This window comes from Dermacentor andersoni, chromosome 6 (assembly GCF_023375885.2).
Source record: "Dermacentor andersoni chromosome 6, qqDerAnde1_hic_scaffold, whole genome shotgun sequence".
In the NCBI taxonomy this organism is placed as follows: Eukaryota; Metazoa; Arthropoda; class Arachnida; order Ixodida; family Ixodidae; genus Dermacentor; species Dermacentor andersoni.
The window spans coordinates 165,404,161-165,416,258 of NC_092819.1; the positions used below are offsets into that span (position 1 = coordinate 165,404,161).

The window sequence follows — 12,098 nt, forward strand, 5'->3', positions numbered from 1 at the left end:
GGAAGACCTTGGAGGCGAGGGCTGCTTCGATGGATTTCTGCCGTCCCCGAGGTACTGGCATTGGTAGTTTTTGGTTCAGGACCAGTAGGCATACGGTGGATGCGTACCTGGCGCCTCCACCAGTTTGTCGCGAGAGGAAAAGGCAAGCAGTCAGTTCCAAGCGAACGGCCGTTTACTGTTCGTTTCTACAGCAGCTACCACGCACCCATCTTCATCCTCGGCTTCTAGTGTAACTAGCGCGTGCCACTATCATCAGAATAGACTTCTGAGCTGTTGCTGCTTAATGATGGGGAGACTTGGATTTAAGTCGAAGTCTGTTTCGGGAACTATGGTCGTTGGGGTAGATGCGGCAGAAACCGAGAGGCCAAACGCATTGCTGGTTTCCAGAATTTCCTCAATGTATGCGATCGTCATGCCCTTGTTTATGTGCTAGAACACCTGGCTGAAGTTTGTCAGCATCACTTTCGCTTTCCCTCCATGCAGTCGAGCAGCCCCTCTTGCGATGTCGTTGTTATGTCGTCGAGAAAGTCTCTTCGGCATTTTCGGCCGCGGCGGAGGATCTTCGTCAGTTCGACGAACAGCAACCACACCTCCATCGGTTGCTTTTAGTTTTCCGGATACGGGCTCATGGACCAGCTCCGGGCTAGGCCAGTGTATGGACAGCGCTGTGGCGACAGGTAGTGGCCTGGTGATGGCGAACATGACGGTCGTCGAGGGCTCCACTGAGTAGCGGCGAGGTAGTTGGCGATATCACGAGGACATTGACCTTCCTGAGGGAGCAGTGCGTTTATGGCGAACCCTCGCAGTCTCGTCTTGCGCTAAGGTCATCGGTGGTAGACGTGGCCCACTTCTCTGCAGTGATAGCAGATCGTATGGTGGGCGGGGGCATGCCAAATGTCCGTCTTCCTTGCGTAGCTGCGCTGGGCAATGAGTGGGCGCGCTGGCGGCGAACAACGAAATTGCGGCGTTACAGGGCCCTTGCACGTTCGTGGAGGTCATCGCTCCTGGCTGGGACTGGGCCGATTGTAGTTGCACCTCAGGAACTCCAAGCGATCACTGAACCTCTTCTTTGACGATGTCGGCGATTGAGGCCACTTGAGGCTGCGACCTTGGAAAGAGCTTCTGCAGTTCCTCGCGAACGACCACTCTGATGGTCTCCCGCAGGTCGTTGCTGCCAAGTGCTTTAATGTCGGTATAGTTTGCGGTCAGTGTCGGTGGTTATAGTGACTTGTACGCATATCGAGCGTCTTCTCAATAGTTGTGGCCTCGGAAATAAATTCGGCAACAGTCTTGGGTGGGTTGCGTATCAATCCGGCGAAGAGTACCCCACGCATGAGGAACCAAATTCTCTTCTCCTCAGGCACATCCGGGTCAGCGTGGCGGAACAGGTGCATCATCTCCTCGGTGAAGATCGCTATGGTCTCGTGTAGTTGTATTTGGGCTTCCAGCATAGCTTCGGCCCTTTCCTTGCACACGACGCTCGTAAATGTCCGTAGGAAGCCACTATGGAACAGGTCCCATGTTGTGAGGGTCGATTCCCGGTTCTCAAACCACATTCTGGAGGTTTCTTCTAAGGTGAAGTATACATGCTGCAGTTTTTTGTCGAAGTCCCAGTTGTTGAAAGTCGCCATTCGTTCATAGGTCTTCAGCCAAGTTTCTGAGTCTTCAGACGATGATCCACGGAAGGTCGGTGGCTCCCTGTGCTGTTGCAGCACGATGGGGCACGCTGGGGCTGCCATTGGAATTGACTTGGTGACACCTTCCTTGTCGTCTCAGGCAAAAGTCCGTGCTCCGGGGGCAGTCCTTGCAGCCTGCGGCTACCTCGCTGGTTCTTGGCTACGTTGGTGTTGTTTCCGCGTTCGGGCTTGGGCCACGGCTTTTTGGGGGCGTCCGGTACATGAATGCAAAGCACCTCCACCAGATGTCGCGTAGTAGTGACAGCAAAGGACACAGTAGAAACACTGTGAATGACGAAACTAGCTTATTGGGCAAACCTGTGCCCACAACAGGCTACACTCAAAGCACAACAATAGCGGCGAACACAGTTGGTGATCGTCGAAAATCTGATCAGCGGGTTAAGCGCATCAGCTTTTATACATGAGCCATCGAAGCTTCCAGAGTAATCGCTGGTGCATGCATGTCTTCCAGAAGGTTCTACACAATTCACGTCGCACATGCAATCAGATTACAGAAGCTTCGGTGACAACAAGCAAGAACCGTCGATAACGTTCGAGAAACTTCCGATAAGTGCGGGCATGTCCCACACAGAGCGATGTCATTTTTTTAGATGGTGAAAAGCACTCAACCAAAAAAGATATACAAATATACGTGTCAGTATTTCACAGTCACATTCAAATTAAGAAAAGGAGCAAAGATGAATTCTCACCGTAAGACAGACACCTCATTCTTGAAGGCTTGCAGCTGGGCAGGGGTAGGGTTTGTCACATTCAGCTTTTTGAGAGCCACGTGCCCTGAAAGCCAAAAATAAGCACCACAGAATGTGAACAAATTCTCAACCAACAGCTTTGAAACAGAAACACTAACTAACTTTGGTTAGTTACATTAGCACTGCACAATACCAGCAAAGTATCGTGGGCACAGCCAGACAACAGCTGACATGCGAGGTATGAGAAGCTGTTCACATTCAGCCCCTAAGCAGAAAGGTGCGTGAGCACCACATCACAGTCGCTACCTCCTCAATAACTGGCTTACTTAAAAGGTCATGTGTGTGTAATAGCATGAAGTCACGCTTTTGTTGACATGCGCAGATACACAGTCCCTAAACAGATGTGTGCCTTCCCGAAATAAACAGTTGGAAGTTCGCACCATGCGTTGAGTTTCCAATGTTTTTTTAGTGGCACTGAGGTTCCCGGTATGACGAACCAACTCAATGTCTTGGTTGGTCCCCCCCCTCTCGGTTGTATCTTTGGGTGCAGTCAAAATAGAGCTCATACTGGATGGAGGGAGGAGCCTGCAGTTCAGTTCAGTTCAGTTCAGTTTATTACCTTAAGAGTCCCCCGTAGGGGCATTACATAAGGGGTGGGTTTTTATAAGATATCAACATATTGTCAGAAATAATTATTTAACAAAATGGTCGGTTACAAGTTCTGTGAACGAAGATGGACAAGTCGTATTAGCGATGTTGGCGGGAAGGTCGTTCCAGTCTGTGGGGGTACGGAAGAAAGAGGAGGCTGAGAAGGTGGTTGTCCGTGCACGTGGGCGTGCCACTTGAAGTGGATGGCTGGTGCGATGAGATATGCGTGCTGCTGCTGTGATGTAAGGCTCTTGATTAAGGGAAGAAAAGAACTTGTGGTACAGGGAAAGACTGGAAATGCGATGACGACATGAAAGTATTGACAAGCCGGATTCTGATTTCAGTGATGAAATGCTGACGTCGTATGAATATGAGGTATGAATGAATCTTACAGCACGATTTTGAACTGATTCTAATGCGTCGGTGAGATATGCTTGATGCGGGTTCCAGATGGCTGATGCGTATTCCAGTTTCGGCCTGACAAGTGACTTATTTTATTTTTTCATTTATTTATACATACTGCAGCCCCTTTATGGGGCTATTGCAGGAGTGGGTTAGACAGAAAGTAGTCATACAAAAAAACAAGTAAACAATAACATATTAAAAATTCACAAGAAATAAGGCAGATGACACAAATGAAACTCAATATACCAGCAACACTGGGAGTCAGTACAAAAACAAGAATGAGTCGAGACACTGTAACAACAAGAAAATACATAAAATCAGGTGTGGTTAACCTTTAACAGGAAATCGTTTAATGCTATATGCTATGACTTATATGCTAGTAATTTTAAATCTGATGGGACCTGCTGTAGGTTCCATTTTAGAAAACCTAAGGTTTTGTTAGCTGCAGAGATAATGCTAGTGACACGTGCGCGCCAAGACAAATCGTGAGATAGGGTTACACCTAGATATTTATAGGATTGTACTGATTCTAATGGTGTGGTATTAATTGCATATGGGAAGAAGGAAGGGTTGCGACAGCGGGAGAAGGACACGAATTTATATTTTTTGCCGTTAAGGGTCATCAGCGAATTGCTGCACCATTCTAAAACACTGTTAAGATCATTTTGGAGTGCAGTATGGTCAGATGAGTTATTGATAGAGCGGTAGATGACGCAGTCGTCTGCAAACATGCGTATACTGAGGTAAATCATTAATATATATTAAAAATAACAGGGGACCAAGAACAGATCCTTGGGGCATGCCAGAGGTTACTGGGAGGGGACTTGATAGGTTACCATTGATTAAAACCATTTGTGTGCGGTTAGACAAAAATTCCTTTATCCAGGTTAGAACGTTAGGGTCAAAGTTCAACAGTTGAAGTTTTAGTAGCAAACGTTGGTGGGATACTTTATCAAATGCCTTTGCAAAATCTAAAAAGATTGCTTCAGTTTGTACATTGATGTCAAGGTTAGTATGCAAGTCATGAACGAAAATAGCTAATTGAGTTTCGCAAGAAAAACCTTTGCGAAAACCATGTTGTGAAGGGTGAAAAAAGTTATTACTGTCCAAGAAGGCAATGATTTGAGAGTAGATGACATGTTCCATGATTTTGCACGGCACGCTTGTTAGTGAGATGGGTCGATAATTTAATGGAGAATTCCTGTTACCTGTTGTGTAGACTGGAATGACCCTTCCTACTTTTCAATCACCCGGCATGTTTCCTGAAGAGAGTGACTGAGAGCAACATACCATGCCAGTGTCCCCGGTAGACTGTGCCAAAGGATCCCGAGCCTATCCGTGGTCCTGTGAGTATTTCGTCAGGCATGATCTCCCAGTCCTCGATGGACTCCCGTGCAGGTTTCTGTTGCTGTGGACAAAGAAGCACAGGAGCCACACTGAGCCATGCCGATGACGTTACCCATTTGTACTTCCTTTTTTTGCGGACAAGGATTTAACTTTATACGCAGCACACCAAGCAGCAAAAAACTTGGAACAGCTAACAATGACAAGCAACAAACTGTTTTTAGATCACAGTGACTTTTTCAGTGACTCAGCTGTTGCCAATTTCATGTCCTTCAAGAAAATGTTTTTATAAACCTGCTTAAAGCAAGTATCCCTTTTGCATCTTTTCGCCGTCAGAAGACTTGAAAGGGAAGGTACAGAGACTGAACTGTGAACATATTTGCAAACAAAATTACTTTTTCATTAAACTTGTTCATAAAATCCTAAAATGGGCCTAAATACGTAAACAAATTTGGGAGGGTTGGTATGTATGAATGTCTGTTTTGGTGTCTCTTAAGGTAATGTCTGCCACTCCAAATAATCCAGCTCAATGACTAGAATTATGTTATCTGGAACAAAACATTTTTTAAAAATTCCAGAAAATTTAAAAATGATCACCCCGTATGTCTAAATGTACACGACTTGAGCACCTTCAATTTTGGAATTGCAAGGTTAAATATTTTTTGGTTACACATTAACTGACGTCCATCATCACTGGCAATGTGCTGTCCAAGAAAGAACATTATTATTACATATCCCCCCTGGCTCTCCCTATTTGATGCACATGGCATGGCTGGCATTCATTGCCAGTCCATCCTCAGTCTCTCTGGCCTTGGTTCAAACAAGACATTGGCTGAAACATTCTCGTGAAATTGCTGCAATTTATTCAAGAATGGAGTCTTGTCATTGCCCCACATCTGAAATGCCGAATGCTAGCACTGTAAAGAAAAAGAAAGTGTGTGCGTGGTTGGGGAGCGCGCTTTCCAATTGCGCTGCCAGGTGTGCCCGTGTTGCTGCCAAGATGCCATGTATTCGCAAACTGATCAGGTCTAACTGATGGGTACCTCTGGCGCTAGTGTCCGTATAATACAAAGTCAGAGGCCGACGGGAGCGTAGGGAAGATTCTCAACTTGACCAGCGATCTAGTTCCTCTCTTGGCCTGCTTTCTCTCCAGGATAGTTGTTTTAAGGGATACAATGAGAGCTTGGGCTGACTTTCACGATATGAAGACTGAAAACACAACATGAAAGTGAAAGAGAAGGAGAGACATTCACTGCTCTCGTGTTTTTCACTGGTTTTCACAGGAAGCACAAAACTCATACTTAACAGCTTTTTAACCCTTTCAGTGCCAGCTTTTTTTTTTTTTTTTCAGGAAAGCACCAAAATTTCCTGAATTTCTTTACGATTACTTTGTTGTGAACCGCTTTCATCATTGCAATATCAGCATGGTTATAAAGAAAACTTAGCGCTAACACAAGGAACAAAGAAGGAAGTGCCCGACAAGAGTGTTGTACCAGAAATGAAATTTTCATTGGGATCTACCTGGGATACAGTTAAGCATTGTGAAGTCGGTAAAATTGGCACGCTACTTTGTTAAACAATACTGAAATTCGCTGTACTGAATTTTGACATGTTATGCAAATAAGTACAGCCGCTGACAAATTTTGATAACTCCCTCACGGAAAGGGCCGCAAGATTTTCTGAATTAGAAGGCAACTGGAAAAAACAAACTTAAATGAGAGAAAATTAACTGCTTTGTTGAATTTCAGAGTCGACAACCAAAGATACGGTTTTATTTGGTGTCGACAATATCTTCAGATCAGCGATACGAAGCACAGCCTGCGAAAGCTATTGCGTCCACTTCACTGCCGCGACCATACAGTTTCTCACTATATTACCTAGAGGAAAATCTGGCACTGCTGCGCTGTGGTATGCATGGGACAGGAATGCCCGTATATCATGACTTCTGATTGGCATCGTTCTCGGAGAGCCAGGACACCTTGTATACGTGCCTGGCAAGCACCGTTTCGTCTGTCACAATGATTAATTTCCTACTAAAACAGAAAGTAAAAAGCTGTTTTAACTCTATTATTACACAAAGACATGTTTTGTTTCAATATGAGAACTTGTTATTGCATGTACAATTATATGAAACATAAAAAATATCAGCGGGCCGCTAAAGTTGGAGGACAGACGACAAGATTCGCGCTCGCATTGGAACAGTTTGTCGTCTGTTCGTGCTTTTCTTTGCTTGGTTATGTATCGTAGGTGAATAACCTTCACAGGAATATGCAATATGTGTGAATGGAAATGTTTTATGAAGATTTAACTTCAAGAATGCGTTATTTCTGTAGCCACATCCACGTCTTAGACGAAGTCTCTTACAACACCAGCCAACACAAGCCTCGCAGGCACATATACCGTCATTCCCATGACGGCACAGCGCCCCTTAAGAAACAGCCATAGACGGTGGAGCCAGATTTCCCTCTAGGTGTTATAGTGAGAAACTCTATGGCTGCGACTGATAGTGTTGCCCACAGTGGGATGATGCTAACATAAAGAGTGCAGGCACAAGGGAGCGAATACTACATCTGCCTTAGCGTCAACGCATTTCTCAAGCTCGAGATTACACGACCTCCAGTGCTACACGTGTGGGAAGAGAGTGCACATGCATCCCCAGATACCTTGGGTTTCCCACACACCGCAGACTACCTCGAACATGGGGCAGTGCGCCGAGAGCCACACGGAGGAGAGGCCCGCACGCTCACCCCCCTCGCCTCCCCAAATAAAGGCCCGCTCTCCCCCACAGGATCTTGTCGAGGGGGACTCGTTTAAGCAGCCACTCTCTGTCATGCAGCACACGATCACAAACAATCCCCGTGCAATTCGCCCACCTGCGTCTGCGGCAGTTTCCATTTACTGCCTCGGCACGCCTTCGCGGTGGCACTGAAAGTTCATTAACATTAAAGTTCAATATACGTGGTGTTCTATGGACCAGCTAACAAAGTGAAATACTTTGTTATATCTAGGTTTAACTGTATATGGATATACATAAACAAAAGAAAAAAAAAAGCACAAGGAAAAGCGCACCCCAGCACAGCAAGAAAGCAAGTAAAATTCTGTGTGACACACTGTCAATTGGCACATGCTGCCTATAACGATTTATCAATGTAATCATACTTTGTGTCATTAAGCTTAGCGACTCCTGGTTGGTGCATGTGCCTTTATGTTTCCTAGTGGCAGCACTCAAGTTTTGTCTGTCACCACGAGTCCTGTCCAACCAGCCCAATTTGCAGTTCCAATGCAATATTAACCATTTAATGTCTTTTACGGTCTTATTGTTCTTGCGCTACAGATAGGCAAGCCCACAGAAGCAGTCTGCATGAAGCTTGATATTCCTTGGAACAGAAGTCAAGGGTGCTTCATGCAATGCGTTGTTCCTGGCGTGGCAGGGAAGGGATATTGCAGAGGCGCCGGAGCAAAGCATTTTTGTGGAGCCACGTCCATGTGAGAGAGGTTGCCAGCCCAAAATCTTTCTTGCAGTCGTCGATACCAACCTGAAGCTACAGACACAACTCCATTGAGCCTACCAGGCCTATGAGGATTGTAGCAGCAGAGAGGGAGGGACAGAGAGGGAGGGAGAGCAGTGCACATGGGGAACAATACATGGGGTAAACAGGAAGATGCCCAAATGATTGGACAAGAGAGCAAGCATCACCACTATCAGGGTCAGCAATCTAGCCCTGCACTGCAAACATTGCAAAACGAACAAAAATGGAAAAGATAGCCAAGTTTGCATGTGCACCCTCAAGCTGTGCCCGATGTGCAAGTCGTGAAAAAGAATGACAACAGGTTAACTCGGGAGAGTTTCGAAGCATGGGAGATAAGTCAAACAGGAGTGCAATGTGTAAGCACACCATCTGTGGCCTTGACAAGACATTGCTTCTTTGAGAGAAGCCTCAGGAAGGTAAAAGGGATAAGATTTGGTGACGAAATAAAAAGTGCGGGAATTTCAATAAAGAAATCAGTTGACAGTGCAGCTACGTCTGTGTCTATACGTTCCTTTTTGTGTCTGTGTCCCACAATTTCTGCTGCTACAGTCCTCAAAGAATAACCCAGCTAGCTCAGTTAACTCTTTCCCTACTATGGGGAATATAGGTGTTTTCTGAATCTTATGCCAGATTTTTTTTTTTTCTGAAGGAACTACTCCACTCAATATTTTATGTAATACATGAACAAAAAGCAGAATGGATGCACTTTTCATGCATAAAAGCTTTATTAGCACGATGTATGTCATAAAAGATATATAAATCACCAGAATCAAGATTGTGGGATAAAATTGGACAGTTTGCCGAGACGCGCTTGTTTCTACTAAGAAAAACATAACCAAAATTATGAGATATACAAAATATACTGCCGTCTAATAGGCACTATGTCCGAAAAAATAAAGGTTTTTCATTGAGCAGGTGTTCCACTACGAAAATTGAACTGCAAGCACCACAGTTTGGCATGCCGGGCTGCGGCCGCCGATGTTCCGGGTTGGTATGCGTCGTCGTCCCTCTCAGAGACTAAGTCCGACGAAAAGGCAGCACCGTCGGACTCGCTGCTGCGCGATCCATCGATAAAATCAGCTGCAGACGCAGTGGAATTGCGAAATCTGCTATCTTTCGAAGTGCGCGCGCTGCTCCCGGAGGCGGCCATTTTCGTTTTCTACTTTGATGCTCGTGAAACTTCAGAGCGCATTAAAACATTGCAGCTTGACGGGAAAAAAGCGAACTGCTCAAAAAAAAAAATATAGTTGTCTTCCTTCATGTCCGATAATGCAGTGTGTCGGTGAGCGGCGCAAAACATCTCAAAAGTGGCGTTTCAAACCATCCTTAGAGGGCTAATGATGCCCAATGGGCGCAGTACGGAAAGAACCTTTTCGATAGACACACAAATTCAGAGGCAGAAAAAGGGACTGGAGGTGCAACTACCGTGTTTACTCACGTGAGGCCTACACATCCTTCTCAGATTTTTTACTGGGTGTGGGCCTTACACGAGGCAAACTTACGGCTGCTCACTCGTGCCTTGAACTGCGCTCAGACTGCTATTCAAATAAGTGCAACCACTGGCGGCTAACTACGAACACATTTACAGCCAGCAACCAACGTTATTTTTTAGACTGGCTAGTGTCATCTTGTAGTGGCTGGTGGTAATTAACCAGTATGTGATAGGCATGTGATAGCTTAGAAACTTTCTTTCAAAATTTCACACCCCGAAGTGGCCGTGTGGGCTTTACGAGAGCCAACATTGTGCCTATGAATGTGCACACTGAAGTTCCCCTGAAGCCTAGCAAAGTGCGCATAATTTGCCATTTCTAGTCTGCCAACTTGTGGTAGACTAGAATATAAAGTTTATCCTAAGGCCTCAAAAGAAGAGAGAAAGAAAGATTGGCCCTGTGATGGCCAGACACACTCACCGTGATGGCCTTTTTGGAGCTCTCGTCGGCCGATCGAGCCCGCGGTCGGCACGTCTTGTGAGCACTAGTCGGCGAGCCCTGAGCACTCTGTGTCCGCGTTGGACTGCCGCTGGGACTGGACGCACTCTGCGGTGGCGCCAGACCTGCTCCATCCGCAAAGCAAACGGGATCTCCACTCCACAGGCCGTCCCACAATGCAGCAGCTTGTGTTAAACAAGCTCCCCCCCCCCCCCCCTTTTTTTCTCTCACTCCACAACACTTGTTCAAGTGCTTCCCTTTGCAGCGAGCCCTCTTCATCCACTATGACCAATCCGAAAATTGTGACCAGCACAGTCTTGTCCTTTCAAGCAATCACACGACTGGACTTCACCGAGCAGGCCGATGTCGCACACGTTTGTCTAACAGACTTTGGATGCTTTCTTTATTGCCAGTGCACAACCCGCTACTATTAGAAGGTCAACACTTCCAATTATATCGCAACTGCCGTCAATGAGTCTAAAGTGCTTGCAGAGGAAGTATTTGCTGAAACACTCATTTGGCCCTTAATGCTACACATTTTGACCCGGTGTATGCAAAACGTGTCCTCCCTTCTGACTAGTGCAACCTGCGATGTTGTGACAGATGCTAGGCTGTGAATAGATAATCTTTCCAGGTCTCACGCATGGTCGCCGTGAGGAAGTGCTTGCCATCCTGAACAAGGTGACGTGCCTGTGTCTCAGTGGTGGCCAAAGCTAAGTGCACATGCAAAACAAGCAATTTCCACATAAGGTGCAACAAGCTACCAATGTCAATAATGACAGCTATTAACAAATAACGACAGCATTACGTGCAGGCTGATGCATTCCAGAGCAACACCAACTTGAAGGGGGGGAGGGGAAGGGGTGAGAACCCTCGGGGTGTGCTCGAGTGAGCAAAATGTGTGTACAAATATGAAGCACACTGTATACTAACCCCTGTATTAATATATGCATCTTAATTTGAAGCTCGTGCTCGACTTGATCTAAACGACGCCTGGCGTGAATGTGCCCAAGACACTCATTACATTTCCTTTGGCGTGTCCATGACAGGCGTCATTTAAATCAAGCACGGGCTTCAAGTCAAGATGCATTTCTGAATATGGGGGCGAGAGTAGGTTGACGTGCAAATTAAACCTCTACTGTAGTGTCCCAGGTATTCTGCATATATGGTGAAACATCCGTGAACGATGCTGGCTTGCATCTAGCCTGACGGAGGCTCGCAGTTCCGGGTAAAAGGGGCAATCTTTTCAATGCATAAGGAGAGAGCAGGGATGGGAATGTCTAAAGTAATTTTGTAGCAACCTTTAGGGCAGATAAAATTTCATTCTGGAGCAGATTGGAGCGGTCAAATTCTAACTTTGGAGCAGCCTGTAGAACGTTATTGTATTATGAAGCAGTTTGGAGAATGCAAATTTTAAATAAGAGCTTCACAATACCTTGCACTCTGCATTAAAAAAGTCTTGAGCAGCCTAAAGGCACTATTAATACTATTTTTGCATTAAGTACTGGCAAAGTGATTGGAGGGGTTCTCCAACAAAAGTTGCAAAGAAGCTAGAAACCCCACTGGTTTGTTCAGACATTTATAAGCAGCACAAACTAGTTGAAACCAAGATTCTGCAGATGACTGATTTCACTTTGCCACTCACTAGACTCATTAGAAGCACCTAGACATCTGGAGTTTAAATAGAGTGATTGGGTGTGCGCCCCCTGAGTAAGCCAAGAGAAGCAACATTCTCTGCTCCTCCGAGTCCCCTTGCCGCATGAGCCTTCTCTTGCTGCTCACCCTCTCAGTTTGCACTTGACTGCTGCAATCGCACTGCTGTGCAGCAATGCAGTCGACGTAACATCAGGACCATGG

The 12,098-nt window shown here is 45.9% G+C and overlaps 1 protein-coding gene across 2 annotated transcripts in view; it reads right to left on the reverse strand.

Moving 5' to 3' along the window:
• Nucleotides 1-12,098, reverse strand: part of Raf (Raf oncogene) — a 167,697-nt gene that overhangs the window by 99,095 nt on the left and 56,504 nt on the right. For both annotated transcript variants that reach the window (XM_050172267.3, XM_050172266.3), the window contains 3 exons: nucleotides 10,224-10,366; nucleotides 4,730-4,847; nucleotides 2,387-2,471 (listed from right to left, as the gene is read on the reverse strand). In XM_050172267.3, coding sequence (XP_050028224.1) covers nucleotides 2,387-2,471; nucleotides 4,730-4,847; nucleotides 10,224-10,366 — 346 coding nt within the window. The remainder of the gene's footprint in view (nucleotides 1-2,386; nucleotides 2,472-4,729; nucleotides 4,848-10,223; nucleotides 10,367-12,098) is intronic.